Raw genomic sequence first — 22,936 nt, 5'->3', positions numbered from 1 at the left:
AACACTTTCCTGATTGTGTCAGTAATATTAGGCAAACGTCGATTATAATACGAAGGTAAGAGAAGTTAAAGAGAAAAAAAGGAGTCACTTCCCAGTGTGCTTGACTAGTATTTGAATAATATCACTAACACTTCTTTTTTAATGTTACAATAATAAAGAGGTCTATTTATAAACGTTTGCAGCTCTGAAAGCCTCTAGAATATTTAGACACAATCTTGGAGAAAGCATATTCCATGGAAGACACTTAAAGCTCAGGTGTGAAATTGCAGCTTTGTATGAGAGGTGTTTCCTAAGTTAAGTGCTTTCTTATTAATTTACAATGTGCTTGTGTACAGTTTATCATTTAATGACAACTGTGGAATGCCACTCTCTCAGTGGAAGTTTACTTTTTCTCCCCATTTCCCAAAAAGTGACTCAGGTAGTCTTCCCAGACACCGTTTATCATTCTCTTTTTATGTTTAAAGGAATCTGTCCAGGGATTTACGATCATTTGGCACTTATCTTTGTAATTCAAATTAGAATATTCAATAATACATTGGCATTTATTTTTCCAATAGCCTTGCTCTTGTGTTCTTTTAGTCACTAAATAATAAGTGGAGAAGTTAATTTATGCCTACATTGTCTCTGGCCACATGAGAAAAATGGCATAAAAACTCAGAGACATAAGCTTTAGAGAAAGAAAATGCTAACGTTGCAAGGATTGCTCGAAGTAAGATTTTGCTTTGTTAATGTATAAATAGGACAAGATAAGGTTCTGGGCCGCAGCATATCCTGGGCACCAGATAGTCATCTATGTTCCTTTGGCACCAACTTCAACACACTGGAATGATTTTTTTTTTTCTTAACCACCCAGTGTCACCAGGGATGTTGAGAGAACAAACATGAGAGCTAGTGCTACAAAAACTACTTCATTTATCTTGTTGGTCTTAGTAAGATCCTAAAGAAGCATAAGATAATAGTGACACTAGAATAAAGTGTTGAATTTTACATTGAGATACCAAAGTCTAAAACAGCAAAGTCTAAAGTGCTTTAATTTTTCACATACCACATGTTTTAAATAAAAGCAATACTGTGGCTCATAGAGAAAAGATTAATTTAAATCCTAAGCATGTAACTGAGACAAATGAAAGCATGAAACTGAACCTGTGCCTGTTCATGAATGCTACATGAGAGAAATGGGTGACATGTGACCACAATGAACCTGTTGCCAATGACTCCCTGAGTGACACTGGCGACTGGCTGGGGAGACCAGTGAACCACAAAGATCACAGAGAGGAACATGCCTTTATAAGCAGTCACATCCTTTTAGAGCAGGGCAGTTCAATAGAAAAACGAAAACTGGTCGAATTCAGGTGATGCTTTGGTTTCCAAAAAACCAGATACATATATCAACTTAAAAACTTTTCAGCCTGAGAAACTATTGCTCTCTGCAAGTTCTGCAAACGTAAAAGCCCAATTTTGCCAATTCCAAGTGGCAAAAGAATGTGAAGATGGTAAAATCACCACCAGCCAGAGACATTGTCATATAGTATATGAAACTGAAATACACATGAAATGGGACAGATGAAGATGAAGCACCAGGAGTCCCAGAAATGGTTAGAGCCCAGAAGCTTGGTCTGGAAAGGGAGACTTGAGTAGTTTTAAAGCGGGGGAGATGCCCCTTCCTCCAAGACCTCCCCGGAGCAAAGGTGTTGATTCTGTACAATTAGAGGTAGCTGAAATCCGATGGGCCCTCTTTAAATAACCGATGACCAACAAGAGCCCTCTTTTTCACCTTCCTCATTACACATGTGCCTTGATGGCTGTGGCAGCTGCAGATAACAGCAAGTTCTCAGGCAGACGTGCAAGGAAGTTCACGGCTCAGCTCTCAAGAGCCCTGAGCCAGCTGTCCTAAAAGCTGATTTAGAACTTACTCCCCTGTGGCCAGGAGGGTGCAGAGCCCCCTCTAGCTCTGCAGTGGGTTCTGTGCCCTCTTTCTTCATGAGCTACATCACAGCTCCAGAATCAAGGCTCTGCGTCAGCATCAGTTTTTGGACATGTTTCCTCCCGACTCCTGAGCTGGCCCCTGGTCACCAGTAGGCCCGCTTGGTGCTGCAAATGTGATCCTGTCTGTCGTTTTGGCCTCAGCAGAAGAGCGACATGACCATATTTATTGCTGTTGCTATTCTGGGGCCCAGATGACGTTTTTCTCCCCTTGTGGCTGAGCACTGCCCGTTCATCTTTCACCACTCCCTCCAAGTCTGCAAGGCTAAAACCAGGGATACAAATAGACTCTATCAGGAGGAGAGTTATAATGAGAAGTTCTTAAGTCGTCTCAGTCTCTTCGCTTTAATGCTATGGCATTAAAAGCTTTAAATTCGGTAGCCCTGAGTTTTATATGTGTACTGTTCGCATCCCACTTAAACTGCGATTGGTGGTAACTTTGCTTAAGAAAGAAAACTTTGCAAAGGGGAGGGGGGGAAAAAAAAACCCTGACTGATAAACACAGCTTGGAAATCTGGCAAATGTTGAGTTTTCCACTGCTGTATGTTGGGAATGTCCAAATGTTACCAGAACACTTGAAGATTCTCACTTGCCTCCATCCCTTCACTCTTCCTACTAAGACACTCCCGTTCTGTGACGTGGAAGGGACTACATGACAAACCGCAGATATTCCTATTAAGGATACAATGATACAGGGGCACAAGTGACAGCTCCTGGAAAGTAACTATATCGAGATTTTCTAAATGGAGAACATAGACACATAAGTAACTAATTACCACATGCATTACAAGATGTCCCAAAGGGGAGTGACTCTGACTTTACCACTAGCCCCTATTCATTGCCAGTCAGTCAGGCTAGTCTTCACCATGGCTCATAATCCCTCCACGTTAGCTCTCACCTGGCTGATCATCTGCACTTGGCAATCGTTCGACTCTAGCTTTGCTAACACGACTCTTCAGGCTTCATGCACCCTGACACAAATCACATCTGTGATGGACACGGAAGCAGAAAACAGGGGAGGCAGTGGGTTGCAGGAGCGGCGTGAGGGGGCTCCAGAGCCAGTCGCCTGGGCGTGAAGCCCCGCTCAGTCAAGCTTCCATTCCTCTATAAAATCAGGATGATAGGAGTAGCCCCCTCAGGTGTTGCTGCGAGAACTAAATGAGAAAACTGTATGGAAACACAGAAAGACTCAAAGGCTGAGAACAGGAGCAGAGAAATTTAACGTCACTCTAGCACATTTCCTTTGAATGAGTTGTGGTTCACCTCCAGTCTGGGCTGCTCACTCTGAGAAGGTCAATACGCAGGAGTTGTGCTCCAGATTCGGATGCTTCTGGCTGCCAGCTGGGGAAATACCTTTTCAATACCCAGAGTAGTATTTAAAGTGTACTATCCGCTGTCAGCTTGGAGAGTTTTCACCTGAAAAGTCGATACACTATAGAGCTTTTTAAATAGAAGCACCTAAAACAAGGCCTGATTCTTAGTGTTAAGAAAGTGATAGAAATATATATTATCTGTGTAGCTTTTTTGCCCTGATTTGTGTTTTTGTCTTTCCTCCCTCTTTTCGGTTGAGTATTTCTGCATTCATTTCCACTGACGGCAGAATAACTAAATGGAGACCCATTTCCACGCATTTCCTCTTAATTTTGTCCCTTTCCTGGTAATTCAGGCACCTCCCGGTCTGATACAAATCTCTTTGGGGTAAATATTCAAGTCTCCATTCTCCCTCTCTCTGGTGGTGGGAGTGCACGTGGGGAATAGGTCTAATTTTCTGGTGCCTTAGTATTCACCTGACCTCAACAAAAGGGACATTGGGTTTGAGAGCCTCTGGTCCTCACCGGCCTGCCCGAAGGGTCTTGCCCCACTGGATCTTTGGGACTTGAGCTCTGGCCTTGCCGCATGTGCTAAAGGGCTCATGTCTGAGGTCACTTGTGGTTAGTCGCTCCAGCATGGTCCAGCCCCATCAGCGTGTGGCCATCTACCCCTCCCCAACGCTGACTCAATCTTGTCTCTCACTGATCATCTGGAATTCAACCACATCTTCCGTCCGGTCCCTGCTCTTAGTCCCTCATCTATCCCGTTGCTGATGGGATGGGAAGACTTCTGACAACTTTGAACAGTAAAATTTAGTTGACGTTCCATATATACTAACCTGATCAATTAACAACGGTAGACTCCATCATCTTCTGCCTTGTCAGGAAATGCACATTGATTTTACTGCCTGCTCTTTGCATTTGGAAAATTATACAAACTGCCCAGTTTTACAGAGTCCCCACTCAAATTTCTTTGAAAGCTGTTCTTTATGTGCATGAGGGCAGGGCTAAGCTTTCCCAGAACCCTTAATATTTTCTTCCCACACTCCAATGGATGGGTTTGTGTACCTGACTTGGAAGGCTAGCGCTATAAGTCTTTTTCAGCCACAAGGCCTGGGAAGCAGAGACATCTATGTTGCCTCTTTCTGATCTTGTCTGTCCCAAGTGCCATAAGCAGGAACCATGGGGACTTGTGACCACGTTCCAGTTGGTCTCTCCTTACACTCAAATCTTAATCTCTCTTGACTCCACACCAAACCTTGGATTCCAATGATCCCTTATGAGACCGTTAAAAGAAACAATTCATCTTGTCCCCATGGCTCTATGAGAAGGAATGGTTTCCTCTAGGAAGTCTCTGGGAACAATCCACTCTCATTTAGAACAGCCTTCCAGACAGAAGTCCACAAAGCCACGGGAGTTCACCCAAGTATTCTAAGGGGTCTGGTAATTCCAGAATTTTCCATCACTGGTTTCAGTGGCTGATCTTGTATTAATGTTTAGGCTAACTTTGGCACTGAGTCTTTCTACTTTAATTATTTCTGACTAATGAGAAGAGAGGCAGACCTAATGGTAAATGAGGCATCTCCACCAAGCAATAGTCAAATGGTATGCCAGGACACTGTACAAGGAAAGGCTTCCTAATAGATCCCATAGAGGAGTCTCCAAAGGCATCAGCATGTGCTGAGTCAGGAGAAGCTATGCCTCTGTGGGAAGTGTTCTAATTTTTTAAAATGCAAGCAGTGATTTCAGTTCATCAAAACATCATCTGTCACATTAAATTCAGGTTGTTAATTTCAATATTGTTTTCAATTTATATTGGCTTATGTTGTAACTAAGCTAGAAGTATATAGAAGTATACCTTGTTTTAGGTTTTATATATTTAAGCACACATATACAATGATCACACATTCAGATAAAAATAAAATTATTTAAACCACCGTAGGAGGGAGGTCTAGATAAATTTTTGTTTTCCTTCAAAAGGTATTTGTGCATTTCTCAAGATTGAAAAACACTGGTCTGTAGTAAGAGGGGGTCACATCTTGTTTCAGGGTGTGTATCACAATCAACAAGGAGGGGCTGGTGTTTGGCACCGATTTCATATTTTCTTTCCAATACTACCCTTCTTCCTCTTTTTTTTTTTTCTCTGCCCTACCCCCAGCTATGGGGTAAGTTATAAAATAGTCACCATTTCTTACTGACCTCTTAGAATAAGATCACAAACAGGCCCTCCTCCCTGCCTCCTTCCCCACCATCATCTCTCACCAAGATCTTCTCCCTTGCTCAGTGAGCCTCAGCATATTGTCCCGTGTCAGTCCCTTCTATGTGCCAAGCTCTTCTCTACCTCACAGTTGTTTCCTCTTCTCCAGCTGATCTCCTACATATTTTCCAGGCTATTTCCTACTCATCCTTCAGAGCTTAGCTTAAATGTCACTTTGTTAGGGAAGTATCTGAGCATTATCTGTTGGAATGATGGATGGATGAGTGGGTGGGTGGGTGGGTGGGTGGATGGATGGATGGATGGGGAGGCCTTTCCTCACCTTACAATCTAAATGGAAGTGTCATTTGATATTCCTTTCTGTAGCATTACTTTTTCTTCTATAATACAACAATTTCAATGATATATTGACTGAGTATCTATCCACTCCCCACCTCAGTGGACTGTACATTCCATGAGGGCAGGTCACTAATGACTTCATACCCATTAGAAAGAATTCCATTCAGAAGGCACTCACTATGTGTGTGTGTGTGTGTGTGTGTTGAGTAAATGAACAAAAGGAAAACCTGAAGATTACCTTAACATCACTAAGTAACTGTAAACATTTTAAAGTCTTTTAATTAATGGACTACATTAACATGGGACAATCCAAAGAATGATTAAATTTTGAGGAAAATGATACATTTTGGCTTTTGAGATGAAAGAGAACCTCAAGCTGAAACAGCCCTTGCATACAGCCAGCCTCATGGGACCCTAATCAAAGACAAAATAGACACTATAATCAGTATGAAAGTGACTATAAAGGCTATTTATTTTTTAGTGAAATTCAGTTATTGCTCAGACACAATGGCTCTTAAGATATGTATGATTCAGTAGTCACCAAACCATTTTCACATAATAGACTGTTTTTATTTAACTGACATAATGATTTAAAAAAAAAAAATCTAAAAGAGGTGGTTCCAGGATCCTCTGAACACATATTCTTCCTGTGTGTTTAACCCTAAGGCCCTCCTATTTCAACAGAGCTCTAAACCCCCAGGAGTGACAGACAGAAAAACCAGCTAATCCAAGTGCCAATAATCAGGAATGAGCAGGGGGCAGGTCCGTGTGTCCAGCAGCCACAGTGCCCAGCTAGTCCAGGGCCACAAGGAACTTGCCAGCAGAATTAAGGCTATTAATTCTAAACTGTCTGGAAACCTCAGGAGCTGGGGCTTGGGATACTTTGCTATATGGTAACCCTCAGGCCTTCCCAGCTTAGCCCAGACCCTGTGCCCTGCTGCTTCTCCAAGATGGATGAAGGAGACAAGCCTCTCAAGGCCAGTGATCCCTAAAGACAGCATAATTCCCTAAGTCAATGCTCCAGAGATGTTGGGGAAGGAATGGAGAACTTACAAGTCCACCAATTGATTTGGTCTAGAGTTATCAGATTTTTGTTAAGGTCTAGATTTCAAGGCCACCCCATTCATGGCTTGCTTTATTTTAGAAGTACTCACTGTCTACTGTACAATTCTCCTCAGGAGACATGTTCTTACATAGTACTTCTGAATTTTGCTTTTAAAATGACGAGGAGAATATTATTTTCAATTGTCAAAGCATTCCGAAAGAGAATTCATGCAAGAAAGACAAACTAATGTTAGGATCTCTAGTGTCAGGCAACATTGAATTTGTTTTATCAATTTATGGGCTGTAAGGCAGTCCACGGGAAGGGATACCCTACAATAATGTGTCCCTGAAGAACGCTCTGAGTATTTATTAAAAATACAGATTCCTGAGCCCCAACTCAAACCCACTAAGACAGAATTCACCAAGGGAGAGACCTGGGCATGTGTATATTTCACAAGTATCCCCTGGTAATTGCCATGAGGGGAGTTTTGAAAATTGCCCTACAAAAATGATTTTTCATCAGAGAAATACATTGGGATCATGGGGAAGCTCTCAGAATGTGTGTGATGGGGCTTCTCTCAGAGATTTTGTGAGGGAAGGGTAGAGCCTGAACAAGCATCTTTTGAAAACGTTTACCAAGGGATTCTTACCTGCACTCTGATGAAGTATCAGTCCTAAAGGAATATTTACTATGGATCTGAGGTGTGGAAATGAGGCATAATTTAGCCTAGGCTGTTAACACTGAAGAAGAAAATGGTGGGGCATACTTCCTTCTAGAAGTAGCAAACCTTTTGGGGCAGCAAACACAGCAGGACTGACACACCAGTATACAGCTGGAGGTTTCTAAGTGTCCACTCTGCCACAGTCAGGCAGACAGCCTATGAATTATTCAATCGGCTGGTGAGTGAGAAATCACTCATGCCATCTGGATTACCCAGACAGTCTTTTTCCATTTGGGACACTGTTTTTGAGGGTCGTAAAATTCATTAGGTCCACTCAGAACTGCACATGTTACTGCATCATATGCCAACTAGAATATGTGATTCTAGTCCATCACATACAAAGTATTGATTTTTAAGATAACATGCTAAGATGCGAAGGTTGATTACAATTTAATTATCAATAGGTATTACAATTTCAAGGTTCAAAATAAAAGCAAATCAAAATGCTCTTCAGGGAGCACTGTCACCCCCTCCCTTTATTTTTCTCTGTATCTTTACAGGTTTTTACACACATACAAATAAAGATAACTACAGCATGTTACATACACTATTCTGTACTTCGCTTCTTTCCAGCTAATAGATCCTGGGGATTTTTCCGTATCAGTTCATAGAGAACTTCCTCATTCTTTTTTAAAGACCATGAAATCTGAATCTCAATTCAATTTTAAGTTCGGAGTCAGACACTCATCTTTCTTTGACCAAGGCCCACCTGTAATAAGTGTGTGAGTATGTGTGTGTGCATGTGTATGTTTATTTTTAAAAGATCACTGGGATGATCAGTTCACCTGTCAGTTCAGGGCCTCTAAAGCAGATGCCAGGGCAAAATTAGACATACAAGAGAATTACTGGGGGAACACACATGAAGGATAGAGGCCAGAAGAAGCCGGAGTAGGTGGGGAAAGCTTAGAGGTCACGACACAGGTGTGAAACCCGTGAAAGGAAAGAGGGAAGGAAGGAGGCTTGGGTAAAGAAGCCTCAGACCGCAGTGGAGCCCTGGAAAGTTTCAGCCGTCGATAGGGAGCACAGGAAATGTCAGCCTGGCAGAGGCTGTGTTGAGAAGGAATGTCCAGCACTAGCAATCCCACTGGTCTCAGTTACTGGCTAGTGACGGTCTAGGTGGAGCATGGCCACAGCATGAATGCCGCCAGGATCCAAAGTTACAGCAGCTGGAGGCTGCTGAGCAATCTCCCTCCTTGCAGCAAGTTCTCTTGCAGGAAGATCTGACAGTACACAGCCAGGGCACTACCATCTCTCCTTCTACTGAAAAATGTCATCTTCTCCACGCACATTTGGGGAGCTCTCTTCTTAGGGGAAAGCTTAGGGAAGGGAAGGGAAGTCAGTGCGACAAAAGAAACCCTGTCACTATGGTAGGTCCTGGGGCTGTGAATAGTTATCTTCTCCCTCTTCCTCTCACCATTCTAAATCCCCCTTACCCTGAGCTACCACAGCAGCAGGTTTGGGTGGTTTACCTGGTGGTGTGACCCAAACCTTCATCCCTGGAGGGTCCAAACCTTGGTAAGCTACACCCTTCTCAGACCAGGGTTGCTAAAAGCGTGCATCCATAGTTACAAGGGATCAGTGGAGTACTGGGAAGTACCCAAAGGACCACCTGTGTTCCACACATTTTCCCTTCTGTCCCCATTGTATGAAAGCCTCCTCCTGCTCAGAATTTGCAGTTTCAACAGGACTCTCATTTTGTCCTCTCACAAAATTACTTCCCCACTGGAGACCTTGCGGAGCCCAGAGTTTCACGGGTAGGAGAAACAAAGACCCTGAATAGGTCATCGGATATGATGTTGAGTGAAGTACTCTTGCATCCACCGCTTAGTTCCCGGGCCTATGGGTTCACCCCACTGAGCATACTGTGCTACATGGAAGCTGATTGAGTGAATATACTGCATCCTGCAGGACACTACTCAATCTCTGCAGATTATTACCAGCAAACTGGAACTTCAGCTGTGCCGTTAGGAGACCATTCCATCATTTTGTGGGGCTGGCTCCTCACAGATAATAGAGGCATGCAGTATGTAATATGTAATGCAGCATGCAATAAGACCAATGGATCCCATGGCCAGGGCTCACTTTAGGACCTCGTTCATTCTGAAGTAGATCACCTGATCATTTGTGATGTTATGTGAAATTCCATGATGGGCATCAGGTATCCCATAAGCTCCTGGATAGTGGTGATGCTGGCTGAGGTTCTGGGGGCAGAACAGGTAAATTCATACCCAGAATAGGTGTCTATCCCTGGAGAGGATAAACCACTGGCTCTTCCAGGCTGGAAGGGGCCCAATATATAGTCACCAAGTAGATGATGGGTATTCTCAAGGACTAGTCTCTGTTGCTGGCAGGTTGGACATTCAGAGGCAGCATTTGTTAAATTGGCCTTGATAAATGTGGGTCCTTCCTGTTGGGCCCATGTATAACCTCCATCTCTGCCACTGAGGCCACTAAGTTCACATGTCCCTTGTTCCAGATCTAGGAAGGATGGCTGACATCAACTGGCTGAGTCCTTTTATCTGCTTGGGTTTTCAGTGCCTCCCCAATGGAAGGTGATGACATGCAACACAAAACTCTTCACATGTCATGCCCATTCCCATGCCTCTACCCTAGAGCTCCATGTCTCCAATCTTCCAGTCCTTTTCCTTCCAGGCCTCTGACTATATGACCAGGTTGTTGGCCATTACCCCAAAATCTACATACATTTCTACCTCATGCCACTCTTCCTTCCATACAAAACAGATGACCAGGTTTACCATTCACAACCTGCCCCTTAGGAAGATTTTCCCTCTCTAGAGGCTTTCAAGACCACTCCCGAGTGCAGCCGCCATTCATTTTCAGCTTCATCCACATACTGTGCCTGTCCATCTATAAACCAAGTGGAGGCTTCTCTTCCTTTTTCAGCTTGTTGTATGGAATTTCAATCTTCCCACAAGTGAGAGCCAAGGAAGGGGTGCTTACTGCAACACTAGGGGATATAAGGGTCTGGGCAACCTGCTCTGGTAGCTTATCATGTCCTCTGCTCCCACTCAGCTTGATTCTGGATATACCGTGTCCAACCTACAGTAGACTGCTTTGGGTCCTTCTGAATTTGTCTTGGCAGGTTCAACAAGACCCCGCTTATAATAGGAAATTCTAGATGACTGGTCAGTTGTTGTCCTATGGTCAAGCATTCCTTTACTACCAAGGTCAAGCAACTTACCAGGACCTATTTCTCAAAAGAGAGAGTTCTCTTTTGCAGATTATATAGCCTTGCTTCGGATCCCCCATAGACCTGTATGGTGACTCTTCCACTGGAGCTTGCCATAATCTCCCTATTGTATCTTTTCACACCACTGACACCAAACACCCACACGAAAGGATCTGCCTGATCATATGGCCCAAGACGCAGGGCTGTTTGCAGCACAGCCTGAGCCTCCTGCAAAACTCTTTCCTGCTCTGAGCCCTCTCAAAGCTGGTAGCTTCCATCCATGGCTCTCATCACATAGGCTGCAGCAGTTTCGTGTGATCTGTGTTGCTTCCGGGACCCAAGAGGGCTATCTTTTTTGTAGTAGAGGCCACAAGATGCAGCCATTTGCCTTTTACTTTGGAGGGAGCATCGCAGGCAGAATGTGGCCTTATTGTGAACACCACAGCAGACCTGAAGTTGTGGGAGCCGGGGGCTGGCTGTCAAGTACCCTCCTCACTGCAGGGTCTCTGTAAGGGGAATCGGAGCGGTGCCCTGCATGGCCACCCCATGGGGTGTTCCTACTTCTTGGTAAGCTTTACAAAGTGCTTGCCATGTGGAAGTCATAAGTAAAATGCAAAAGATGACAAAAATGCTAGGGCATGTTTAAGGAGAGGACGAGGAATTGAAGCTTTATCTGGAATACAATCAGCATCTGAAGAATCCAATGAGGCTTCGAGGTGTGCCCGTTGAGGTAGGTTGTGGATTGGAACAACAACACTTGGCAAGGATAACACATCCCCCCCAACCCCGCGTCATTCAGTCAGAGGACAGCCTTTCCTACTGCTGGCTATTGTTTCAAATCCCATTCCAGGGCTCTTGGAACGATTCATTCTCCGACTATAACTTACTTTTCTTTTACTGCCTAATTGATTTTTTCCCCTCTCTTTCAGTTATAACGCATTTAGCTGCTACTTACCCCTTAGCTGTGTTTTCCGCAAATTGTGTGCCTCCCTTCTTAATTCAACTTGTTACCGAAAGGATAGCTCATCAATTTTCGCAACTTTTAACATCTTAATACCAACACTCCCATGAGCCCCAGGTGAGGTGCAGCAGTGTTGAATCACGATATTGTACACCTGAAACTAATATTTCACTCTATGTTAATAGGAATTTAAATAAAAACTTTACCAAAAAAAACAACACTTCCAAATACGCCTTTATATTCCTTTGCCACCTTCAACTGTGCTATTTCCAATGTTGAGTTGCCTCAGTATCTTCTCATTTTCAGAATAAAGCACTCTGACCTTCGATGCAGCATGAGAGAGCTGCACCCATCATCTTGTGTCCGCAGGTCCCAGGAGGTCTCCTTTTCTCACAATCACAGGCATGGGTTCCCTTCATTCCCTCCCTCTGTAGGGTGGCTCTTCGTGCAAAAAGGTCGTCCTATGTCAACATTGGAAGGACAGCCCTTCTATCCACATGCTTCCTACAAACTATCATAGCCAACAAAACCCCTCTGTCCTCTGAGCTCCTAGGACCCTTGGCACTTATTTGCTGCTTGTAGCTGTCTCCCTTGTCCCTTAATTATTTTTCTTTTTTCATCCCCTGCCTCTCTAGAGATACTTTATACCCTTAGGAGCAAGGTCTGAGCCTTATACTTCTCAGAGATGTGTCTCCAAACGTAACCCAGGAATCATACATGCACACAGACGCGTGCACACACGTACACTTTACGTTTTGCTTCGGGTCCTGGGGCCTCAGTACAGACCTGCAATCCACTCTGTGTCTTCAAGCTTACTGCCTCTTTTAAGTCTCCCTTTAATCTGTTTTTATCTTTGTCATCATGAGAACTTTCCTGAAGCCCTCCCTGAGCCTCATCATTGGACACGTAGGCTAATCTCTGCCCATTAGGAAGAGCAGGCAGAGAGCCACAAGGGACAAGTCATGGGAAGAAACAAAAGCACTGCCCTTGAGACTTAAAAAAAAGGCTCAGCTGGTGTTTTTATATCTGAATTAGACTATTTCTAAATTAGACTCTTAGCCCCTAGGGCAGGATTGCCTAGTTGTGTAAGGTAAGCCAACAAGTATCCAGCAATTATACAAAATCCTGGTACTAAGAAGCTAATGCGTAGAACACAAAAGCCAGCCTAAAATTAAGGAGACTAGGAAGGGATAAGAAGAAGAACACACAGGGAATGAGACAGCTAAAGTGGCGGGAGAACAAGAGAGCAAGCAGAGGTAAAAGACATGGGTTTTTCAGAAGCTGAGGGAGAGAGTGCTCACAAGTTTCGAATTCACAGCTGCCACTAGGAGGATAGAAACTGAAGAGATGGGGCACCTGGGTGGCTCAGTCGGTTAAGGGTCTGCCTTCGGCTCAGGTCATGATCCCAGGGTCCTGGGATCAAGTCCTACATTGGGCTCCTTGCTCAGCGGGGAGCCTGCTTCTCCTTCTCCCTCTGCTGTTCCCCTTGCTTGTGCGTGCACGTGTGCATGCTCTCTCTCTTTCCGACAAATAAATAAAATCTTAAAAACACTACCTTAAAAAAAAAACAAAGAAAGAAAGAAACTGAAGAGATGCCCTTATATCTGTCAGCTAGGAGGTCCCTCCTGGCTAGATAAGCTTCACCAGACTAATGAGGACAGAACCCAAATCGAGTGGCATGAGAATGAGAGGTGGGATATGTGAATGTATATGATATATATGTATGATTCTTGAATATATAGGTTATATGAGTGTAATACCCTTTCAAGGAGGTCAGCAGTTTCGAGAAGAACAAACACAGAGGACTTGAGGTGAAAGCAGCACCAAGAAATTAGGACTGTTTTTATGTGGAGGACACAAGAACATGGTTGTTGGATGGAAAAAAAGAAATTACAGCATATTCAAATGAGAGGAGGAATTGACCCAGAACAAGGAGAGGAAAAAGCTATCTGGAGTGGGTGGGGAAAGGAAGAAAATGAGAACCATTGATAAGTTTTGTAGAAAGGAAAAAAGAGGGAGGATGTTCCTGAGTTAGCTCTCCTCCTCTTGAGGGAGAAGACAAGGCGTCTGCTCAATAGGAAAGAGCTGGGGCTGAGTGGGGCTCAGGTGACAGGCATCTGGAAGTTGCCTGGGAAGAGATCTGCTGTGTGTGTGTGTGTGTGTGTGTCTGTGTGTGTCTGTGGAGGGATTGACCTGAGGCTTGCCCCCAGGGTTTGCAATGGCAACTGGTACATCACGTGATTGCCTCCAGAAGGGGCTTCCTAGGAGCAAGGGATGAGATTAGGGATGGGGCAGGTACCAGGAGGTCATTTTGGAAAGCACAGTGTGATATGGCCTTTAGGCAGAGAAGGACTAAAAGGACACGTAGCATATGGAAGGAGTAGAGACTATGGCAAGTCAATGGCTTGTTCAGTGAGTGGGAAAGACCAGAGAGTGTTGTCAAAGAGCAGGATTGTAAACTTCCAGTTTTCAGAGTTGGCCTACATCTTCGTCCAAGTAAGGTCCAGGCTGGGTCTGAGGACTTTAAGATAAAGGTCATGGCACTGGGAAAGACAATGGACTGTGAGGCAAGATGAACCTGCTCAAGACAATGACAGGGGACAGTGTGTGGGGCAAAGAGAGCATGAGCCGCCAGTCCTGGATGCACATGGGGGAGCAACCTAGAGAAGATAGAGACAAGAGTGGACCACGGGTGGAAAGAGTGCACCATGCAAGTCTCCATAGGAGGCACTACTGAATGGCTGCCAGAGAGAGGAGAAAATCAAGGATTATTTACTTACTGACTAATTTATTCCTAGTTTTCGACCTGTATTACCCAACTGCCTTCTGAACATCTCCTCTGGGATATATTTCTGGATCTTCTTCTCCTTAGTGAACCTATCTTCCCACCTCTCTAATTTACTTTTCTTTCTCCATTTCTTTAATTCTAGACAGTAGCATCACCATTCATCTGGCCAGCTACTCTAAAAAAATAAGAAAAGTCCCCTTCACCAGCCCTGCCTGCTCTCTACCCAGCCTGCTTCCTTCCCCCATTTGAAAGCTCATCCTTGCTCCAATAAAGGACAGTAATAAAGAGAACCACCTGTAGTCAGACAGACCTGGTTTGAATCCCAGCCAGACCACTTCTACCTGGAATGATCTTGGGCACATAAATGTCTTAAACCTGATTTTATTCTTTGTAAAAAGGTTATAATTCTAGTATTAATCCCATGGGTTATTATGAGATTTAAATGAATTAATGCTTGTAAAGAACTGAGCATGGAATCTGGCACTCAGTAATTGCCTTCAAAGTTGTGAAGACCATTAATTTTAGAATTTTCTCCCTCTTTTGACATCAAGTATTCTGCAAAGCTTATAACCATATTTCTTTTGTGTTTATTGTGGATGAATTTCTTAAGTCATTACAAATGCTTTATTACAAATGTGCTAATAATAATCATTTTGATTGGGCGCCTGGGTGGCTCAGTCAGTTAAGCGACTGCCTTCAGCTCAGGTCATGATCCTGGAGTCCCGGGATCGAGTCCCGCATCGGGCTCCCTGCTCAGCGGGGAGTCTGCTTCTCCCTCTGACCCTCCTCCCTCTCGTGCTCTCTGTCTCTCATTCTCTCTCTCGCAAATAAATAAATAAAATCTTTGGAAAAAAAAAATAATCATTTTGATTTACTTAATCCAGTAGTTTTAATTGTATGTGCTTTTTTTTACATATCTTGAAGAAACACACTTTAGACAATAAACACCTACAGATTAGTTGTCATTTGTAAATTTTTATCAAGAATTTCAATAATTAACTCTAATATGTAAATAAAATGAAGTCACTGATACATTTTTAAACACGCCTTCATTAGAAAATACTAAATTCTAAACAAAACATACTCACCAAAAAGTTGTTACTAGACATTCTCACTCAAAACGGCTTAAGTTTTGTTACAAAATTTTGGAGAATGGAAGCCTAGCATAGCTGAGTTTTGAGCATGGGGAAAAAGAAACTGCTCAAGTGGTTGTCAGCCCCTGGATTTCAATGGCCTCCCCCACCCCACCTGTCAAACCAACATTCACATTCTCTTCTTACTAATCCCTCCTTAAAGCTAAATTCAACTCCCCCTTATCCAGGGCAAAGGTTCAGAGTGAGAGGGAAAATAAGGACATGACTAACCCTGACTAGTGAATTGCAACATTATTCCACTGCCTACTATCTGCTCTGCCATCATCCTCAGCACCTCTTCCTCTTCCTAGTTCTCTTTCCCAGTCTTCTCCCACCATTGCTATCGAACCTGAACACTTACATGAATGAACACATCAGTGTGATTGGGGAAACATTCCACTGTGATGGCAGCAGGTAAATGGAAGCATGGCTTGCATGGTTACTTTGCCAAAAGTTCTAGAAGCTACCAAAAACTCAATACTAATTTTCTTCCACGAAGAGAGCCAATGGCAGACTCAGGTTAGGATTATGATTAGTTGAAATTTTGTATCAGATATTTGGTGTATCAGATAGCTTCTTTTAATGAAGATGCCTTCCAAGGAAGACATCTATTACGGATAGCAAGAGATAGATTAAGAGATAAATGGCCCTATCTTTTTGGCTCCCCAAATCTCCATATTCTATCCAAATGTATGTGCATCATCATCCCTTGCCCACCCACCACAGATGGACTAGACATCCATCACAGAAGCCAGAAACTTTCTCTGTGCTAGTTTATTTCAGAAAATCTATCATTTGCATGAGAGCTCATTAGGAAAAGTAAAAAAAAAAAAAAAGTTTCCACCGTGATTGCAAACAAAAACAGCCCTGAAATATTCATATATGGATCCTAACACATATGGGTGTAGATTAAAAAAAACAAACAAAAAACAGGACAAAGGTTACTTCATGAAAAATTCAGTTTAAAAAGAGGAAAAAGCTGTTGGCTTGAGCAACCACAGTTTTTCATATCAAACAGAACACCAAAATAGATGGCAATGTGTCCATCTATGCTAGCTCCTGATCCTGGCGTATCCCATAACAGAGAGATGGAATTATGGTTCAGCAGCAAAGACCTGGGCCCTCGTTTTCCCAGTGGCCTAAATCAATCCCTAGTCTAGGACAAGATGCTGAGCAAGATGCGTAATTATTTCAGGCCACTAGGGTAAGCACTATTCCTGGCAACTCTGCAGGCAGTGCCATGGATGAGGGTTTCTAATTCTCTTTGGTGATTTGGTTCTGTGTAAACTGAGATTTTTCTTTCAGTATTTCAGCCAGATAAGCAGGAAAGGCCAGCTCCAGTCCTGAGATAGAGCCAATCAAGGTCAATTTCCGTTCCTTTTTCTGCACAGTTTAGTCTATTTTTCCCCTGCTCCCTATCCTGACATCAGATCATTTTTATCTGATTATCAAATACCTACTGAGAGAAACTTTGGCAGCCTCTGGTGCTCCCCCAGTATCCAAAAGCCTCTCAGCGTAAGGAATATCATGAAATCCCTGCAAAGCACTGCCCTCAAGAGCCCAGCCTCAGACCCCAGGCTATGAACCACAGAAAGGTGTCCCCATAAGTATGTTGGTGGTTGAGCCCAATGTCTGCTTTCACTAGAGACAATACTGATTCAACTTGCCTACTACCGAATCTCTAATTTTTGGCTTTGCACTGTACCACAACATACTCAAGTTAATATCTGACATAGGAAGAGAAAAACTAATCTTGTCACTCCCATTTGACAGATGGTGAAATAGAGGTTTGCAAGTTTAAGAGAGTTGCCTAAAGTGAATTCAACAAAACAGTGTTGTAGCTGGAAAGTAGATCAGCTGACACCTGTCCCCAGTTTTTTAGGTCACGGGCTTTTTGTAAGTTTAGAGCAGTGTTTTACTTACCATATTCCACCTTGAGATCTTCTATTTACTTTGTTAAACTGTGGATACCAGTGGAGAGGTACCAGGTGTACATTCCAGACACTTACACAATATCCACAGACTGAGCCGACTGCCTGTTGGGTACATAGCTCCTGGCTGAAGAATTTCTAAGGTTGTCAGAAGAACAAATGAGGCATTAGGGGCTCTGATGTGAAAGGAAATTGCATATACCCCTGCAAAGACAGATTAAAAACATCCTCTTCATTATTACAAATAAAAAGCTGACCCATTTAGTCTGTGCTTTTTCAAATTACATTGCTCTCCCCCTGTATCTTCATTAAATAAATGCAAACACATGTGCTTAGAAATGGGTAGGTGTAAAAGAACATTCTGCACAATTATATCTAGGCTGCCAGAGATTTATATCACATGCACACATATATCTAGGAGATGTTAATTCATGATGACAGCTGAGCATGACAAATGCAACAGTACACAAGTTGGAATGCCGAGAGAAAAAAAAATGCAACTACAAACCCCATGCAAACAAACACGCATACAGGAGTTTTCCCTCCACACACGTGGTCGCACTTACAGGAGCTTAACCACTTTGATAAACCCCAACACAAACACTGGAGGCTCCGCCGCCCGCGAGCTGCCCCCACACATGCAGCCGCACCTTCGTCTACCCGCAGGGATTCTCGCGCGTCCCCGGGTACACTCGCCCTCCCACCGGCATGCCACTGCGCGAACACCCGCGCGCCAACCGCTCCCCGCGCCCGCCCGCCCGCCGGGGACGCGTTGGCTCCCGGGGCTGGGGGCAGGGCCGGGTGGGGCCGGAGCGCCGCGGGGCCGGGCCTCCGCGCCCGGGGAGGGGACGAGGGGCGGGCGCGGGGCGGCGCCCGGCTCACGTGGGCGGGCGGGAGCAGCTGAAGGTCCGTTCCGGAGCCTGGGCTGTCCTCTCGCGCGCGGCGCTGGCCCGGGCGGCGGCGGGGAAGGAGGCGGAGGAGGAGGAGGAGGAGGAAGGCGGCGGTGGCGGCGGCGAAAGAAGAGGGGAGGACGGGGGCGGTGTCGGACTGGAGCCGAGCGGCGGCGCGAGCTGCCCGGGGCGCTGTCGTGAGCTCGCCCGCCGGGCCCCCATCCCCGAGCTACACCCTGCCGTGCCCAGCTCTGCCCGCGTCCGTGCCCCCGCGGGGAGCGCGCCGGGGCTGCCCCCCGAATGACGGGCGGAAGGTTCGACTTCGACGATGGCGGCACCTACTGCGGCGGCTGGGAGGAGGGCAAGGCGCACGGGCATGGCATCTGCACGGGGCCCAAGGGCCAGGGCGAGTACTCGGGCTCCTGGTCGCACGGCTTCGAGGTGGCTGGAGGCTACACCTGGCCCAGCGGCAACACCTACCAGGGCTACTGGGCGCAGGGCAAGCGGCACGGGCTGGGGGTGGAGACGAAGGGCAAGTGGATGTACCGGGGGGAGTGGTCACATGGTTTCAAGGGGCGCTACGGGGTCCGGCAGAGCCTGTGCACCCCCGCTCGCTACGAGGGTACCTGGAGTAACGGGCTGCAGGACGGGTACGGCGTGGAGACCTACGGGGACGGAGGTGAGCAGCGTCGCAGGCGGCTCGGCTGCTCCCTGAGCTGGTGCGGTGGGCTTTGCCCAGGCTGCGGGGAAGCGGGGAGGACGAGAGGCGCACGTGTCCGGAAACCCGCCAAAACACCTGGGGAAGCCTCCCACCCATCTCCCGCGCCAGCGTTGAGACGCGACTAGTGCGCGGGGGGGGTTGATCTGACCCGGTTCTTGGAACGGGCAGTGTGTCCACACCCGGGGGAGCAAGGCGTGAATATACCTGGCCGGCGCCAGCGCTGCACTACCACCAGGAGGGAGCGCCGTCTGGGTGGGTTGGGCAGGAGAGAGGACGCTGTCACTTGAGCCCGTCACATTACGTTCCTGATCCCTCCCTCTCCCGGCCGGGTTTGAAAACACCACTCCGGTGGAGTTAGAGCGAACGCGCTGGGCTTGTGAGGCTGGCGGTCGGTGCTGACCGCTCCCCGGATTGGTTTCACGTGGAGTCGTATTTCGCTTCTGATCCTCTAGTTGCCTAAAGATAGAAGCCAGAACCCCATAACTAGGATGTAGGGGAGTTGTACCTTATTTGGAGTGCATTTGGAAACATCCTAGCTATGGAAGTGAAGAGGCCACCTGATGCAGGTGGGGCTCAGAGGGTGTGGGTTTCCCTTGCCGGTTTTCATTCGGTTCCTTAAAGTAGTGGTTTTCCATCAGGAGAATCGTAGTCCTTGTTGACCTGGAGATCTCTGGGCAAGTTACTAGGAAAATGTCCTAGAAATGAACAATGAAGTCTTCGTTTTAAGAAATACATTCGAACGATACATTCCTACAGTTGCTAAGTTAGCAGCCACTTTACTCCAGAGAATGGCGGTATGGAAACACCAAATTGCACTAAGGTTGTATGACCTCAGCATGCTAGCTAGCTATGAACAAAATTCACCCGATTTTAATATTTAACAATTTTGCAAAATAAATTGTGTATAGAACAGGGCTGAGTTCCTCCACCCTTTTTTTTTATTTAGGAAAAGAATCCATTACTGAAACAGGTGTCAAAACCTGATGAATTTACTTGTGTAATAAGCTGAGAAGGATGAATGGCTTATGCTTTGGCAAAATACATTTTCTGATGATAAACATAATCATAGTTAATTGAAAAAGGTTAAGGGAGGCAGTGTGAACTTTTGTCATTACACAGCTTAGAGTTGAAGGGAATTAAAAGGATCCAATTAAAAGTTTCTCCAGCCCACTGCATAAAAGCTTATACAATTTGTACACTTCACTTACTCAGAACACTTGGGCTGTATTTCAAATGCAAAATGGTAGGATTCAATGGTAGAATTTGATTAAAAAAAAGGACATCTCTTCATCCTACGATATAAATAAAGGATATGGTTCTCATGGATTAAAAGGAGGGGAAAAAACTTTCTCTAATACTTTTATATGAGCTCCAGGAGTCTTGAGTTTCACTGTAGTTAATTAGGGCCCTTAAATGTTCTGAATGGGCATATAGTGCCTTGGTTGACAGCCCTATAATATGTTAGCTTGTGATTGGATTTTATTGGAGGCCCTAGGTCTGTAATATAACTAAATTCCATGCTCAAAAGTAGAACGCAAAATTTAGTTTCTAAATGTGCGTGTTATTTTATAACTTCTTAAGAAGGCCAAGGATAGTTCTCTTCAGTTTGGGAAGGTTAAAAATAAATTAGTCTTAAATAATAAATAAAAGAAGTCTTTTAAAGTTACTACTCATTAAACAAAATCTCTTGGTTTAGAGGAATCATTACACTTAGCAAATACACACACACACACACACACGCACACACATATGGCACAATGAAGATCCTCTATGTATGTGTTGTAGAAGCTCAAATAGGTGACCAGGATGACTTTATGGATAATCTGCCTTCTGATTTAAAACTAACTTTAAAAAATTTCTAAACCTTAAAATATGTCATCACTTTAGGACTGGTTTTCCTTTTCTACCAAAGAAAAGAAAAAAGAAATCAAATATGCTCCCAATCAGGAAGGAAAAAGAAAATCCTTAAAAATCACTTTGTCTACTATGTGCTAGTTGATTTTCTGCTTTCTTTCATATGTCACTTCATTTAATTAGAAAGTCCCTAATCATAAAGTGGGGGTCTAAGTAGAAGTGTATTGCTATACAAAAGTTTTGACCAAGATATGAAATTTCACCTTCCCTATTCTTTCTTAAGAATGAGTTTATTTTTGTCTCTGCGCTACCACCTGTCCATCACTGTGCACCCTTTGTCAAACTTAGGGAAAATCTGATTCCATGTATTTTGTGACAACATTAAACTAGAAGATGAAGTATTAATTCCATATAGAGAGTATCACCTGACTTATTAGTGATTTGTGTGAAGTGTTGCCAAAACTGCCTGAATATTAATTAAGAATAAATTAGTACCGTACTAATGAAATCTAAATCTAGGTGCCCAGAATTTTTTGCATAAATTCTGATCTGTACCTCATTTTTTTCCACCAGTCATAAACTACTGAAAATATCTAGGAAGACACATTGCTTTATTAACTATGTGCATACTTGCATATACCCATTCATTGCACATGAATATAAGTTTGGCATAGTGCAGTCTACATTTGACTGGAACTCATTCTGAACTGGATGCCTTCCACTACAAGATTATGTAGTTAAAATGGCTATATCTAGAAAACCAGCTCCCAGATGAAAAAGTCATAGAACATAATTTAAAGCAAAACCTGTAAAAATAATTTTTACACTTGTGAAATATGCATCTTTATTTGAGGAATGGAGAGGAACTAATTAGAACTTTATTTGGACAGCAGAGAGAAGTTGGAACCCACCTGCTTCATAAAAAAAAATAGAAGCCCTTTTTTTCCCCTAAGTTCATTGACTAAACCTATTTTAAATTTCAGATGAACTACTAACAGTTTGACTGTAAATTGGTTTTTAGCAATTCCATGGAAGAAGTCTTCCATATACTGTGATTTAACAAAATAGGATGGGAACATGGCCAATGCAGTTGCCCCGCCTCCTTTCCTGTTTGACAGTTAAGCAGAGACCTAAACTTTCTAATTACCACTGTTGCCTTAAACTGCTTGGATTTTCAAGCAATACTTATTTGGAAATTCTAAATACTCTTCTTACTTTTGGAGATACCAGTTTAAGGAAACTACTTGTTAATTCTCCTTCAGTGTTAAACATTTACTAAGATGGTATGGTTGCATTTTCAAAGTATAAAACTTTCATCAAATAGCACCTTTGGAAACGTTCTTGCAAAATTCACTTGTCATTATGTAGAAAGACAGGAGATGATTATAGCATCCCTTGCTATTTAGACAAAATATTTTAAAAACAAGGTTGTTTCAGTATGTGTAAGTCAGGTTGTAGAACTTTTATCCTAGAACTTGTATTTTATCTAAATAGGCAGAGGGAGAGTCAAAGTTGAAATTTCCTGATAATTTAATTCCCTTCCCTGTTAAGGTGATGGTATTTGGAAAAGGCTAATATTCAGTAGGAACCTTATTAACCTGGAATGTTGTATGTGACTACCTTATCCTTTGGGGTTTAATCCTTTTGAGAAAGCTGTGGCCCACCTACCTCCTCAGAAGTTCATAAATGTCAGGTTAAGACTTTAACATTTACCCAGAATAGGACATTCATAGTACCAGACCTACTTAGAATTTCATTGTTGTCCTGCTGTTGTCTGTTTATATGACATAAATCTATCAGACTAAACAGAGAATATAGTCTTGAAATTTGTCAAAACTTGATTTTGGAGCCATTA

General features: G+C 43.9%; 2 protein-coding genes across 14 annotated transcripts in view; one reads left to right on the top strand and one right to left on the bottom strand.

Moving 5' to 3' along the window:
- Positions 1–18,410, bottom strand: part of GDAP1 (ganglioside induced differentiation associated protein 1) — a 45,522-nt gene extending 27,112 nt beyond the window's left edge. For 3 of the 9 annotated variants that reach the window (XM_035011382.1, XM_035011383.1, XM_035011384.1), the window contains exons 1-2: positions 18,183–18,407; positions 17,609–17,820 (exon numbers count right to left, since the gene is read on the bottom strand). Coding sequence is in view for 2 of the 9 variants with exons in the window: in XM_035011377.1 (XP_034867268.1) it covers positions 17,609–17,611 (3 nt within the window). In the remaining 7 variants the exon portion in view is untranslated. Of the gene's footprint in view, positions 1–11,758; positions 11,923–17,608; positions 17,821–18,182 lie in introns of those variants that run through there. The other 6 variants (XM_035011379.1, XM_035011377.1, XM_035011380.1 and 3 more) reach the window with 4 other exon arrangements.
- Positions 18,411–18,592: 182 nt separating this feature from the next.
- The window catches only part of JPH1 (junctophilin 1), an 81,818-nt gene continuing 77,474 nt past the window's right edge, over positions 18,593–22,936 (top strand). For all 5 annotated transcript variants that reach the window (XM_035011374.1, XM_035011373.1, XM_035011371.1 and 2 more), the window contains exon 1: positions 18,593–19,185. In XM_035011374.1, the coding sequence (XP_034867265.1) occupies positions 18,807–19,185 (379 nt within the window). In that variant the 5' untranslated portion in view covers positions 18,593–18,806. The remainder of the gene's footprint in view (positions 19,186–22,936) is intronic.

The sequence above is a fragment of the Mirounga leonina genome, unplaced genomic scaffold (genome assembly GCF_011800145.1).
Source record: "Mirounga leonina isolate KUSES-001 unplaced genomic scaffold, KU_Mleo_1.0 Mir_165, whole genome shotgun sequence".
Classification (NCBI taxonomy): Eukaryota; Metazoa; Chordata; class Mammalia; order Carnivora; family Phocidae; genus Mirounga; species Mirounga leonina.
The sequence above is the reverse complement of the archived record's forward strand: the minus strand, read 5'-3'. Positions and strand labels throughout refer to the sequence as shown.